Here is a 15,607-nt window from a genome sequence, read left to right as displayed (position 1 = left end):
ACTGTTAAACAAAGACCAGATGGTCGCTCTCATAATGAAAGATGCTGCCATGTATGTCACAGTACTGCCCAATTTGGGCCGCACATTTAGATGATGAAATAAATTTACATCATCAGGACAATTTTCTCATTTGGCAACTTTGTTTTAGATTAACGGCAATTATTGTGGCACCACCCTCTGCCCACTAAATATTTTAAAATTTTTATTCTCAAAACTAATGAACATTGGTACGGTCCATATTCAAAAAATTAGCCAATGGTATAAGTAAGAGTACTCCCATTGATTTAGCATCGCACTCCTATAACACTGTCGGACTCACAATGGACAGTTTGAAAAAAGTATCAAAATTAATGCAGCAGAAACAGAGAAGTTGTCTTTTTTATGCCACACGTTCTTCGTCCTTGTCAAAACCTGGTGCCTACATTGTCTACAATGCAACTCAAAAAGTTAATTGAGAGGTTTGGGTGTGTTATGTTCGTGCCGGCTAATGTAGGCTTGAGCTGTATACCTCAAGCAGAGATGAGGAGCAGGCTACAGAGGTCTGGTAAACTCGCTTCTTTCTAACTCCACACCAACAGATTTTTTTACATTTTCAAATTTCTGGTCTTCAGCCCCAACCAACTCTGACTTAAGTGACGTCACATGAGGCACTGTTTCAGACTTTCCTCCACTTCCTCTGGAGACACAAATTGCATTATACAACTGTTTTCACATAAGCAGTGGTACTCCCCAAGGCCTTTAAACAGACTCTGATGTGTAAATAGCTCCCCTGTGCATCAATGAGAACCAAGTTGATTGGCACCTCTATTAGCACCCAATGTCTGCCAAGGGAGCTTTTTAGTATGAAATTTGCTAACAGCAGATCATGCCATAATACTTAAAAAAGGGAATGTTATGATTAGATTAAGGTGAGATAAAGTAGTGCTTTGCATAGTGCCTTTAAGCCTACATTTCAGTTATTTTTTAGCTTTCCTCCAGTTGTGTTTATTAATACTGAGAATCATTTTTCCTGGAATGCTAAATGCCTCTCAGATGGAAGAATGTTTTCGCTTCACACAAACAGTATTTCAAAGAATAAGCACTTGAAGATTGTTCTGTCCTAAAGCTGGTAAAACTAATATTTAACTGAATAAACTAAAGATATTTAAAAGCCTCTGTCTCAGTGTTGACAGGACATCAACATTAAGATTTTACAGAGAGGAAAGCAAAAAAAACAAAAATAAGAAAAATCATCATCCATCAGCCTCCTCTCGTCCTATCTTCACTACACTATCAGAGCTTGAAAAACTCACATTAGTCTACATTCCCCTTTGACCTCTCTAATTACCTCTTACTTTACTGCTTTTCTAGTGCTCCTCTCAAAAACAACTTGTGTAGTTACAGGAATACTGTAAGGCCACTGTGACTCTGGGAAGTGAAACCCATTGTACCCATGTGCTCATTCAACAGATATTAAATATTTAAAATTACAGCCACGTTAAAATTTGATTTCAGGCATTGTGGCAATATCCAGCATTGCATTATGGGCTGCACCTTGTTAGAGACGCAAAAAGAAACTATGTACATGATATTACTGCTGGTACTCTTTACATTGAAGTTATTACACAGTTCTTTTCATTGAATGTACGTGTTTTAAAGCTGAATAATTGATGCAGGCGTCTGGCATAAGACATTTATGGGTCCAAGACAACCTCCAGTCAAAAATAGCCCTCATGCAACATTTCCTCCAGACAAAAATAGTCTTTCCTGCCCTATAAATAAAAAACTGCTGGAGCTGGAAAGCAACCAGCCTCATTATGCTCTAGGGCCGCTCATAAAGTCAGTGGGGTAGGGCAAAAAAATATACTGTATCCCTCACTTCAGTCAGGATAGGTTAGTTCATACACATAAGGACTAAAAACACACCTCATTAGCTTTTGCTAATGAAAAAAAAAACACTTCTCAGAAGTATACTGCAAATCAAGCAGGGGCAATTCCAAAATCTCATTAAGCATCAAATCTCATTTTTTTCAGGTGAACGGGGACTAACCCCACCCCCCTCCATCCATCTCCTAGCTTGAATATTGTTTCAGTTGTTCAGGGCAGGCCAAACTAAACAACCCGTCTAAACCAAACTAGGGGCCTGACTGCCCTTCTCACCAAACTTGGGTTTCTCTCCTGCTCACGGTCTTCCCACATCTCTCTTCCTTTATCCGGTTTTTGTTCCTCATTATTCTTTCGTGTTTGTTTCTCTTCTCTCATTATTCTTTACAACCCCTCCCCCCTTTTCCACAACCTTCCAACTGAACCCCCCTTCATCCAACATATCTGCTTTTGTCCGTCTCTCTGGTGCCGCCGTCATCAGTGATTAGCTGTGTCTCACATCCTTACTTCATCTACATCAACTATGTAAACAGACACTTCAGTCTAGTGAGTCATGCTACACTGGATGATTTCTAAAGAACTTTAACTCCAACTGATAAATAAACCTTCAGCAACAAATTCACATGAACACTGTGGAGGTGGGCATGGTTTGCATTCAGCTACAGTGGGGGAGGTGGCTCAGGTGAGCAGAGCCAGGGAGAGCAAATTGTCACAGCTGTTGTTGATTCAGTAATTAAGTTCTCCCTCTAAATGCAGTAGTGTGCTGGATCTCAGATGTCTGCTGCATGCCGTGATATGAAGAACAGTCAGTGAGGCTGTACATGGGAAGATTTTGTGTTGGACGCTGGTGTGAGCGGCGGAGGACTGCCTGCTTTTTACCATGCTTGCCGTAAGCAAGGGTAGTACAAACACAGAGGAAAATACTCTCCTTGGTGAGACTATCTAGCGTGTTCAACGAAGGAGACAAAAATAACATTTGACATTTACTTTCTGCATACGCCTTATGTCAAGATTGACAAACTGTACTTATGACAAGGACTGCTTTAATACCTTTGAATGTGCCACATGAAGCACGTGAGAAGCTTAAGGGTTAGGAATGTATTTTCAAACTGTAATAATGTAATGTCATACACTACTGAGAGGATTACAGGTTACCTTGTGGGGCTGTATCAGTCTGTGTAACACCTATCAATTTAATTTTCCATTTAAAGGGGCATTATGTAGTTTCCAGCGGCCACTAGCGGTGCGGTTTTAAGATTGCAACCAGGTGTGTGCTCATACGCGTGCTTGCCCCAACCCATGAGTGAGCATAATCCGAAACGCAACCACTTTCATACAGAAATCCTACAATAAATGCAGAAACACCAGCATGCAGGCTGTGGCTTTTCACACAGACATGTTCAGGCTCTGTTACTTCAACGTTCCCGGCTCAGAGGCAGATCAACACCGGCGCCGTAACGTTACTTTTTTCAGCGCTGCCAGCCGCATATCGGCACAATTCTCCCAGGGAAAAAGGCAGAGTGACCGCGGCTAGAGAACAGACAGAGCTGGAAACTCAGGTAAACTCCCACTGCAACATTAGAGTAATATCTGCTGCAGGTTGAACTAATCCATGCTCGTTACATGATCACGGTACATTTACATCGTTAGATCGCCTGCAGCTTTCAGTAACTGTCTTTACTATCTGTGAATCTTTCACCGGAGGCTCAGCAATGTCAGCACAGCTACATGTATTGGATGATAACGAAACAGTTAGTGAGCTGGGCTGAATATTCTAACGAGATTGTGTCGCACATTATAATAAGACCGCAGTAAGGAAAAATTTACTGTAGTGTCAGTGGATGGCTCTTCCTCTGGGTTGTATATTATGTGGGTCATGTTAATCACAGCGACTGAGAGGTGGAGAAGCTGTGTACCTGAATATCGGTAAAAGGCAATAAATCTAAATTGAATGTTAGGAAGCAAACAGTGGCAGAGCCGAGCTAATGTAGCATTAGCTGGCTGCTCCTGGCTGCATCACTATAGGATAGTAAACAAATCGTTCCACATTTGCTTTTTACCGTTACATCTTTTTTTGCAGGCTATGACACTTTGAGATAATATCTGTGGTACACAGGATAGTAACATGGGTCACGTTAGTTGAATTAATGTGGAAAGCGATATAACTTTGCACCGGATAACATTTGCAACTGCTCGGCGTTAGCCGGTGAGCTAACATGACTTTGTTTCTCCAGCTTTATTAATACTCATTTTGTTCTTACTCGACATCATCTGAACCTGTTTGGTCTGATGGGCTTCAGCACATAAACCTGTACTGTTGTTTTGTATCCTTACGTGGAGCCTGTGTTTTATGGTGTTAGTGGACTGCATGTCGGTAGCTGCCGTGTTGTCGCTGTAGTCAGAGAGACTCGGGAGCGCGCACAGGGCTGAATCTGACCCGGAGACCTCACACAAGAAGCATAATAGTGGCTGATGCAAGCAATGGAGAAAACAGACGTGTGCTTCACACAAGTGAGTTTTGAGCCCACTGACAATGCAATGAAAATTTGATTTATTAAAATCTAAAACTTACCATATAGCCCCTTTAATAAAATCAATAATGGAAAGTAAGAAATCCCATTTATAATTTCATTTTAGTTTGGACTGTTGACTGTTTAAAATTGAAGTTTTGAACTTGTTTCTTTTTTTTTTCTTGAATTGAAATTGTGAATTCTGTTTAGGACTGCAACTAAATTATCAGAAAATATGGACAAATGCTCAACACAAATTCCTAAAGATCAACATGACTTCTTTTTTCTGCAACCAACAGCCCAAAACTCAAAGATGTTCAGTTTACAAATGGTATGGAATATAAAACAGAGAAGCAGCCAGTAATTACATTTGAGAAGCTGGATCTAGAGAATGTTTTTGCTTAAATGTACTTAAACGATTGATTATTAAAACAGTTGCTGATTAATTTTCTGTTGCTCAACTAATATAGTTCAACTAATCGTTTCAGCTCTAAAACCCATGAAACTGCATGTGATTGGCTGGTGGGTCATTTCACCCATATTTATTTGAAATTTTTTACTTAATTTTACTTTTTTTTTTTAACGCATATTGATTTGGCCATATCGCCCAGCCCTAGCTGGATGACGTAGCTATTTTTTTTCTGTATATCTAGAGATAAAATACTACGTTAAGTGTGAACAAGGCCATAGTTATCCCTTGGACTGCTGTACTATCTCCTGCTGACAACTGACAACACATACAGACGTACACCCTTCCTCCACCTCCTCCCCCAGATTAATGCTGGGTCGCCCCTGAGGTTTTACAGTCTCTCACAGTACTAATACCCTTTCACTACACCCAGCCAGAGCAAACCATTCCATGCCAAACCAAGTCAGACTGTGCCAAATCAAACACAGCCAAGTGGATACTTCAGGCTGTGCCTCAGTTAAAAAAGAATCCTACTATAATTGAAGGACTGCTGCATTATTGTGTTTTACTTTGTGACTGCAGTGTGTTTTGACTTTCATGGAAAAAAGTAGGGTGCAACATCTTCTCAGGTTTTTGGTCATATTTCCCTTTGGTATACTAAAAAGCAAGAACTATTAATTAAATATTTTCAACCACACAATGCACTATTCAGAAATGTTTTCAGATGACCGGCATGTGATTTTCTTTGGAGTGCTGCTCCAGTTAACACAGCAGACACATTTCATAACTCCTGATAAGAGGGACTCCATTCCTCCACTACTTACAAAGCTAAATTCAGACTATAGATTTGAATATGTGCCACAAACGCAGCAACCAGTAAATGCACAGTACATGTACAGTTTAGTCTCCAGTGTCATGTAGCTCGGATGAACTGAAGCTATGAAACAGCTGTGTGGAGTGAGAGGAGACAACATAATTCACACATCAATTACACGCAGCGAGACTGGATGACAAAGGGAGGGTGTGTGTCTGTGCATACGCTGTGGACACTTGTCTATACACATGGATGTGAAAGCGTGCGTGTGTGTGTGTGCGCACATGTGAAAGCTTTGAGTAATCCTGCTTAGTCTAGCAGCTGGGGGAGCAGGTTTAAGTAATGGGACAGTTTGAACGGCTGCTTGAGGGTTTAATCTCAGAACCACTGTGAACACAGGAATACACACACAATAACCAACAAAGGTGTACATGTAAGCATCTGTGTGCATGTGTGAGCACCAAAACGCAGCCACTCAGTTACTGTGGGGTGGTAGTAAAAGGCTGACAGTAAGATAAAAGTCTAAGCAAATTAACTAATTTAGAGCAGCTCTGCTCAAACAGCAGGGACAGAGTCGTTAATGTGGTTTCAAAGGGTTGATGCACACTACAGGATTTAATTAACATTTCTCAAACTAATTACGCATGACTGTTTTTCTAACATTAAGGTCATTTCAAGAAGCCCTCAAGAAAAGCTATTATGTTTTTAAAAAGGCTTTCTCCATTTTAGAATGGTTTTTGCATTGCTTTACTGTATACCATGTATACTGAGTAATATTTAGGTCTGGTTATTAAACTTTAATAACTTCTTATTCTCAACCAAAATGTGTCTTTAGTACCAAGTATTAAACTATAAAGTATTGAAAGCTTTGAAATTTGTTCTTTGATCAGATACTTCCTGATTTAAATCAAAATTCATGTCAACTTTAGGCTGCTCGTTACTACTTGCACAGCTGAACATTCGAGAACTTTATATTTCTTTACATTTTTATAAGTGTTGAAAAAAAACTTTCATTTTGGTATCAGTACCGAAACTCATATGGTATTATAATAATATACCCTATCTAGTAGTACTAAAACTACACTAAATCTTAGCCTTGTATTCCAATTAAATCTAATAAAAAATGTTCACATAAATACAGATGGTGCTGTTTGGCCTACACAATATATTCCCATAATAATAACTGCAATCTCCTACAATTATACTCATATTAGTTTTATTAGTTTTAGGGGTGTGCGATATATCGTTAACGTCAAATTTAACATAACATTAAATGACTTGCCCACATTCAGCTTACTGTATAGTTCACCAAGTTGTGATCTTAGATGTAATAGCATGAGAGTAGTGAGTGTCGCTGTCTGGAGCTGCTGTGCTGCTCTGGGACCGTCTCGTCCTCTCATGTTTGCTTTGCAGCAGCAAGTAGCATCAGTGTGTTAATCCACAACCTACCTAACATTAGTTACATTACTTGCTGTGGGTTCGTTCACTATCATGGTATTTGTCATGGTGTTGGATTTCTCCCTTCTAAGTTCTCACTTACCCCACCTTTATAATGCAGAGAAATATTCTGTGTTACAGTTGGAAATGCCATATTTAATTGAATTTACAAAAAGTTCTATATCGGGATATATATTGTGATTGGGATATGAAATGGCCTATATCGGGATATGAATTTTTTTAATTAGTATAATTACAGGGGAAGAATTGGTGATTGATCAATCGATAGACACCATACAGTATCATTTGCAGTCTTACACCGTCTTACTTTGCAAAGGTTGTGTGCACACCTCAGTTTCTCACGTATCAAAACAAAGTGAAATTGATCGTGAACTGGCTGAACAGACATTCATATTTAATAAATAAGGTGTAGCTTGAACACAAGAGAATCATTCTGATTGACATCATGTACAGGTCACACGTCTAACCCATTTCTGATAGCTAATGGCTGAAGCAGAATGCCGGCACTTCTCTCTGTGGCTGTTTGCCAACCCTATTCCCAGAAACCAGACTGCACCGTGTGCTTGTCTTAAACACTGCTCTCACACACACACACACACACACACACACACACACACACACACACTCCATACTGACTGTTTGGTCAAATAGGCTTAGCCAAAATTATCCCCAAACAAAACCCAGAAATGTCGATGATATATCCCAAAAGACAGATATTCACGCACGACATGACACGACACCGTCAAACAGACACTTATGTCTAGCACACAGAAATGCAAACATTTTCGAACACACACACTTTCAGAATTCCTCCATTTCAGTTTGACCTTGCATTAACTATACACCTGCTCACAGTGTCTGATAAAGCAAAACTGGTGTTACTCAACTTTTGGGTACTGACATGTACAGCCTTCTGATGGAGAAATTTAATGTGGAAAACCGTCAGACCGCAACACAGCCGTGATGATCCCAGTGCTTTTACCAATGCTGTGTGATCTGTGAAGAAAATCACACATTCCGTGGTGTTCTAGGTTCATCTTTTGTGCAGCAATTCAGCTTTTTAATATGTAAGGTTGGAAATGCATGAGCACCTTAAGCGTAGGCGGTGTTTTCACACTGCTTAGCCTTACAGTGCATTCACAGTGCAGCATTTGAGAAAGCCGATCTACTTAACCTGGTGACACATTGTGCTGAGTGTCTGGCTGTAAGCTAGTCTGCAAGGTATTTCTACAGCAAAACATATTTTCATAACAATTAAATATACAGAATGGTCAAAAAGCTCACCAAAACATATTGTGATAAGGAAGGTAAAATGAGGAGATACATTTTAGCTGCTCTGCATCAAGTTAGTAAAGTCATGGTGGAGAATGGCAAATTAATGTTGTGAAGTGGAAGGTCATTTAAGCACTGCGTAAACTGCCACTTTAATTGCAATGCATATTGATGATTAAGTTTGCATTCTGCAGCCTACTGCCTCAATCATCCCTTACATCACAAAAACTAAAGTATTCCACATTCAATAGCAAATGGGTGCATGTATGGTGTGCGATAAATTTTCTTTCCCTTGTGAGTCTCAGAGGATCACACTGATCACACTAATCTATACACAACCTGACCTTCACATCTTTGGTATCAAAAAGCCTCCTTTCATGTAGCAGTTTGGTAAGAAGCCAGACTGTCAGTCAAAGTTAAAGCTGCAGTCTGTAACAAATGAAAATTGTTCCGCAACAGAAGGAGCTGGTTGCCCTTCAAAACCTCATCCCGCGTTGGGCTTGGTTTCCCTGGCGCTAAGACTGCGGCCCCTCTCGTTTTGACTAGTCTTCTCGAAGACACCCCTCCAACGCTTCGCAGCCCAGAGCAGAGCAACCCAGGCTTCATAGGCAGCTGCAACAATGTCTAACAGTGGGATGAGAGGCTAGCACACCTCTGTCCCCCCTCAAAACTTATTCCCCACTGTTTGTCATCATGCCTCTTTGCCACTTGTCGATATGAGCGCCATGGCTTCAAACACAAAGATCCCAAAGCTCTGTGTGGAGTCGGGATGTGATCACACATGTGTTTTGTACTATACACTGTTGTTGCTGGTAGAGGCAAAGGAGGGATGGGCAGTTCTTTCATTGCTGGTGGTTGCTCTCAGACATTGTGTTTGCTAAACTTCTGAAGCTGCGAGCTTCTGATACAATCTAGTACAGTAGCCTTATCAATAATAGATCACCTCATGACATAAAGTATAGTGTGGGGAAAGCAAAATTTACCTCCTAACCTTACAGTAAATACTCTGTGTGCCTATAAAGTCAGATAAAACACTTTTACACAATAAACTTGACTTTTGTTAGCTAATGGTATAAAAGGACAACCTGGTGTTGTATGCATGTTCTTTAGCTCCCTATTAGTAACTCTCACCCTTACTGTATATTAAGTTTAATATTCCAACCACAATATATAATTTATGGCTGTTTTACTACATCAAATAGAAGGTTTTAGGTGTCTTGTACATAATTAGTTACACATTTCCTACAGTTCAGCATTAAATATTTTTCATTAGGAAAATTCATGATGTGGAATAGAATTTAAAAGTGAGCTCAGTTTTTCTGTACAGTCTCGTACGTGCGTGATGGCTCACTGTCATGGCTTACTTGGACACAAAGCCATTGTTAATGTTTTAAGTAAGACCTGTGCTTTCCCTGCTATGACAAGTCAAAAGGTCTGCTGTGAAAAAGCCTTAGTTATCTTTTTCTGTGCAATGTCAAACAAACAATGCCCCAGTCCTGTCAGCAAGCTAGCAAGCCATCCACAGTATCTATCTATGACGTGGACAAACACGTGGATTATTTTCTTATACTGCTGTTTTTAAAGGGGTAGATCTGGTTGATGAAGATTTGTATATGTGTTAGAATTACGTTGTGGTCTTTAAAGAGTAGAGAAACAAAAACACCTCTTAAAAACATGAGCCAGCCAGGAATTTGAAAATGATACAATCAAGGTATTATTATAAGCCCATTTCATCCAGATCAACATTTAGCCCTTATACTGCCTGTGTTATATTACAGTATTATAATACATCTTATTTTCTCCTCCAGTCCCATTTTTAACATTTCTACCTTATTTAGGCCTCAAGTTGTGGAGGTGTTTCAGTAAAGGTTTGGCAGCCTGATGCATTCAGTTGGAGGAGGATCCTCAACATTAAGCATTCAGTAAAGAGTTGACACTTAAAACACAGATTCCATTACACATTATCTGGAAATATCTTGACTTCATAGAAAAACTATTTACAGAGGCATTAAGTTTCTGTTATTTTGTTTAAAAAATGTGTGTGGGGGGGGGACATTCCTGGGTAATCCGTCACTGACACACACAGCCTAAAATAGAACCAAGGAGATATTTTCTTTCTATTACGGTTGTTCTGGGTTACTATAAAAAACAATGGAATGACTACTGGCTCAGAGGATAAACATGTTGGCCTATGAAATGTTTTTTCTCTGCATATATTAATCATGAACACTAATTTTAATCACCATGTGGGCAATACAGTGCTGGCACTCTTTAACCCAGGATTCCTGTGCATAAAAAAAAGAAGGGATTACACATACCTTGTCTTTAAAAGTACATCAGTGGATCTTTCTTATAATTAAAAGAGTGTATTATTTTACTGTAATGTGTAAATTATATATCTAATAGGCTTTTTGAAATACACTGTTTTCTGATTATAGTACATAATCAATACACACAGCGTGACACACACTAAGGGTATTGAGGTGGACAACAGGCAGGGCTTTGCAGGAAACACAAAGAAATAAACATGCTTTTGCAGTCAGATCAGTTATTCAACAATGTAATTCTCTACAGCAAAACAATAATGCATCATTACTGATGTGTGTGAGTGCAAGAGTTGGTACATCAGTCCAAACTGCTGTCAACAGTCTGTGACAAGTGCAGCACCACAGTTCTGTCGTTTCGTTTCCCAAATTTTATACAATTTACTACAATTGAAAAAAAAAAAAACTGGAAGATTTTCAGACATCCAAGCGATCAAAGTGTGACACTGTATGTGGGTGTGAGGTCTACAAAGGCATGCATGACTACAAGTGGCTTCAGTCGTGTTTCTAAGCAACATTCACCATCCACTGCTCTTCCCTTTCTTCTCTCATGCCGCCTACGACTGGCTATTTCAGTGAGGACGTGCATTTCACTCCAAAAGCATCTATCTCACACAATTCACATCTCTTACTGTAACAGTGCGGGTTTTGACTGGAGAACACCCAGTAAAGGTGAGACAGCCACTACCATTTTACGCACTATGGGTGGGACTATTGTGACCTTGCAGCCCAGTGCTCGACTCAACATTTTCTAGAACAATGGACACTATTGTACTCCCCCACACAGCTGACATTATTTGCAATAATTTACTAATATTACACAGTGGGGCCATGTAAAAGTGCAGTGATTAAATCAACACTAGGAATAATTGGTTGTTTTTCAATTTTCTATTTACATCAATTTGCGTCTGTATTTCTTATGAACGGTTTTAACTTTACATTTAAAAGTTCTTCAATATGAGATACAGGTGGGTTCCTGATGATTTGATTTTGCTCTCTACAATCCATGCAGTAGTTATGCCTTGCAGTATCTTGTGGCTATAATTGAGTAAAATCAGGGATGTACTCCACCTAATTCTTCCTCCGCAGTACAGTTTCTTTCTCGACAGAGCATGGCATTTAACCAAAGATCATCATCCCGCCCTGCCACACACACTTAATCTCATGGAAACTGTCTACATAAACCAAGTGTCTCATATAATTGGCATTCTTCTCTCCATTCGCCAACTTCTCTACTTTGGACACTCCCTCCATCCCCTAAAACTTATCCCATTCATCCAGCAACCCTTCAGATTTTTCCTGTCTGGCGTCTGGCTCTGTGTCATTACGGTCACTGTGACAACAGATGAGTCAGACGCTGTGGAGAGCCTCACTTCCTGAGTGTAGAGTATCTTAGAACGAATGAATGAATGACTGAACAGCCATAAAAATTCCTCCCTAAAGACTGATTCATAGTCAGCAAGATCAAACCACGATCATGAGCGACGCAGAGTCAGAGTCTCTGAAGACATTTGTGGTCTATGTAGGAGTGATAATAATAAAAAAAAAGTGCATAATACTCTACAGAAACCTTCCAAATTGACTCAACATGTCTGAATAAAAGTCTGTGTCATAGCGCTAACACCATAAATCATGGTTTCTGAACCTCACGATCCGTTTTTAGGTCCTGAAGATCTCATGACACCCGCAATTACAGCTGACAAGTTGTCATGTAAAATGGTCCATGGCATACTCCTTCAGTTGAAAAGGGCATTGGGGAAGCTCTAAATGGATTACACCGACATCATGATTCAAACCTATTTATTTTATTTTTCAAAAATCTTCAAGAATTCAAAAAAAAACTCTTGAATTGCTAAATATCAACAAGCCACGGGGTGCTGCTGACCCCGAGGTTGAAGAAACCTATCAGAAATCATCCCCGACTGCTACAGCCATACATACACAGACACTGACTCAGCCATGGAGGCATACACACACACACACACACACACACACACACACACACACACATTACATAGCCAGGAACATATGTTGCAGTACTTACATCAGTTTTTCTAAACTTGGCTTTAAGGCTCTTCATGTTCAGTCCGGTCCATGCAGTCACTCACTCAATCACTCAGTCAAGGCTGTGAAGAAAAGAACACAGATGTTTAAACTCGGCATCAGTGACGTTTGCTTTCATTTCAAATTTGATTTAGTGCTTCGGAGAAGACAAAACTACCTGACTCTTCAGGTATTTTGTGTCTCCCCACACACGTTACAATCAATGAGGTGTAAATAACCAGTGCAGCAGCAGGTATTTACAGTGGCAATAGTCTATAGCCATAGTAAATCTACATTTTCCTTATAAAAACTAATAGATGCTGCTTATCAAAGCCTCATCATCATCATGACTTCTAGTATCAGTCCCTCTCCAATTAATTGGTAGTTTTGGGAATGAACTTTGCATACCACATGTGATTCTAATTTAAACCTGGAAATGGTATCCGGAATTGTATTGTTTCCTATAAGGATGTTTTAAATCACCACAGAACCCTTGGGGATTTCTGGTGACTGTATTTTTGTGCCTTAACTGTCTCCGACGATTTCCAGTTTTTCCATTCCTGAAATGACCTTGTCAGTGATTTACTCCCTAAATACCCTTGTGAGCATTCCAGTCAGAATAAGTCTACTTACTTTATTATTAATATTTCCAGGGTCTTCTGTGTATACCAGGAGCACCATGTAAGCAAGTTGAGCCTCTTTGCAATGATTACTGGCAGTTCCTGAAGGAATAATAGTTTATACTATGTATTCATAATAGGTTGTTAGGAAGAGTTGTTCAGATTTCAAAGAGTTTTTAACTGTTTACATGGGCAAATAGTGGTGTGTTAGAGAGGGTGTGCTGTACGTGGGTGCATCAAGGACAGCCATGTCTGGGGTCCTCTGGCAACATTCAAGCCATTCAGATCATTCGCCAATAATTGCCTACAACATTCATAAGGCGAATATTTATTTTCTGGGGACCCCTGATGTGACTTACTGTAGAATATCACCAGCCCATCAAAGGCAAATGAGATCCAAAAAACAATTATTAAGTGGTAGTGGAATGTGAAAATCTCTACAGGTATCAGAAAAATGAACAGAGATATCATATAAATCTGTTGTCTCACTGTTGGGACAGCAAACTTCACTAACAGTTACTGAATCCACTGTTAGAGCACAAATTAAGTCAACTGCTACCAACAAACAGTTCAGTGCACGGTTTTTTAACAGCTAGCTATGCATATGTGTATACTGCTCCGTAAGAAAATGGAAGTTATGCATGAATGCATGCACAAACATGAGTAAAACTCGTTCAGCACATCAAATGCGCGCGACGCCTATCATGAAACCCCTGAATATCAGATTGGACGCTTTGCCGTACATACAAGCAGTTTCATTTGCCACTGAGGCTTACAAACAGTTACTTCTGAGGCTATTTGTCAAAATGACCAGCCATAATTCCCACCAACAACTACTTACATGATATGAAATTGCTGGACACACTCACCCTATTACGTGCTGGGAGTCGCAGGAGGGCTGGACAACATAAAAGAAACTGACACAAAACCGCTTTTTGTGCCAAAAACAGCTTTAGCTACCGAGCCGGTGAGAAACCAGCAAGCAGTTGTTGAGCCAAGTCGAACAGGAGGATGCATAAAGGAGGAGAAAGCAGTGCGCGCCGACACACTGGCCCGACTCGGCCCGCATACATTAAAAGTTGAGCTCCTCGCCGACTACTGCCTGCCTCTCGCTCGGGACTCAGCTCAACTGCTGTTGCCCGGTTTAGGAAAGTGACGTCACTCTCCCATTGCTCTCGTGACCGCGGCGAGCGAGCCCTCTTGTGTTCTCCAGTGTGTCCCATTCCCGTTCATGTTCTGGTTACATGAGTATTTCCCTCAAAAACACACTCACACAGCTAGAATAGAATAAATTATAATAGAATAGAATCCGTTTTACTCTTCTACTGACATACCCTTTTGTTAATTCACGACAGGGCCACTCCTGAACACCCCCCCCCCCCCCCCCCCCCCCCCCCCCAAATAACTAGCTGTTTGGTGTACTTTCATACAACAAACTAGTATGTTGAAGAAGTTCTAATACAACTATGACATATTTCAAAACATTTAATGTGTTTTCAATTTAAACTGAGTGAATGGTTGTATTTGCATAAAGTGGTATTCCAGCATAGCATTACAAGAGACAGAATTACAAAAAACCTAATGCAGCAGGGGCCAATATATTCTGATGTTTGTTCCTTATGAGCCAAGCTCCAAAAAGTTGGATTATACTTTTCCCATATTGCACCTTAGACTTCACAAAGCTCCTCCAGATCCAAGGAACACATTTCTCACTTGTCTTTACAGGGTGTGTATTAGGCATGGCATAATGTGTTCACTGGTCTTCAAGTGTAAATCAGTGTGTATCATCTCTATGGTTGAGAAATAGCCAGTCAGAGAAGTCATGCTGATGAAATGGGTCTATGTTGCAACAGCACTGCGATGAAACACATTAACGCAGGTAAGAACGTGTCTGAGCTGTAACCTTGTAATGTTAATGCTATTTGTTAAGATGGAATACCAAGGCTGCCTCACTGTCTGTGTGTCTGTCATAATGCCAAAACCATCCATTCAAAGCAAATGTTCAGTGTCACACAGTCTATGATGATCTGCTCAGATTGCCCTAGCAGATCTGAAAGTAGACTACTATTTCCAAAATGAGTATGAGCTGTAGGCCTATGCCTATCTTTGAAATGATGTCATTTGGTCATTTCTGTGTAAACAATCAGAAAAAGTAAAAGTGTGAGGCAGAGAAACACACGCCTGCTTAATGGTTAGTGTGCTTGGCCAAGGCGTGGCCCCCTTTTATATGAAATTTTGACTCAACAAGTGCCATGACGCCCATTTATAGTTCAACAAAGAATGTAGGCAGTGGC

The 15,607-nt window shown here is 40.1% G+C and overlaps 1 protein-coding gene across 4 annotated transcripts in view; it reads right to left on the bottom strand.

Moving 5' to 3' along the window:
- The window catches only part of rai14 (retinoic acid induced 14), a 42,328-nt gene extending 27,896 nt beyond the window's left edge, over window positions 1-14,432 (bottom strand). For 3 of the 4 annotated variants that reach the window (XM_046066359.1, XM_046066357.1, XM_046066360.1), the window contains exons 1-2: window positions 14,183-14,432; window positions 12,695-12,776 (exon numbers count right to left, since the gene is read on the bottom strand). In XM_046066359.1, coding sequence (XP_045922315.1) covers window positions 12,695-12,730 — 36 coding nt within the window. In that variant the 5' untranslated portion in view covers window positions 12,731-12,776; window positions 14,183-14,432. Of the gene's footprint in view, window positions 1-12,694; window positions 12,777-13,326; window positions 13,346-14,182 lie in introns of those variants that run through there. The other variant, XM_046066358.1, reaches the window with a different exon arrangement.
- Between the last annotated feature and the right edge of the window lie 1,175 nt (window positions 14,433-15,607).

This window comes from Micropterus dolomieu, linkage group LG13, assembly GCF_021292245.1.
Source record: "Micropterus dolomieu isolate WLL.071019.BEF.003 ecotype Adirondacks linkage group LG13, ASM2129224v1, whole genome shotgun sequence".
Classification (NCBI taxonomy): Eukaryota; Metazoa; Chordata; class Actinopteri; order Centrarchiformes; family Centrarchidae; genus Micropterus; species Micropterus dolomieu.
The sequence above is the reverse complement of the archived record's forward strand: the minus strand, read 5'-3'. Positions and strand labels throughout refer to the sequence as shown.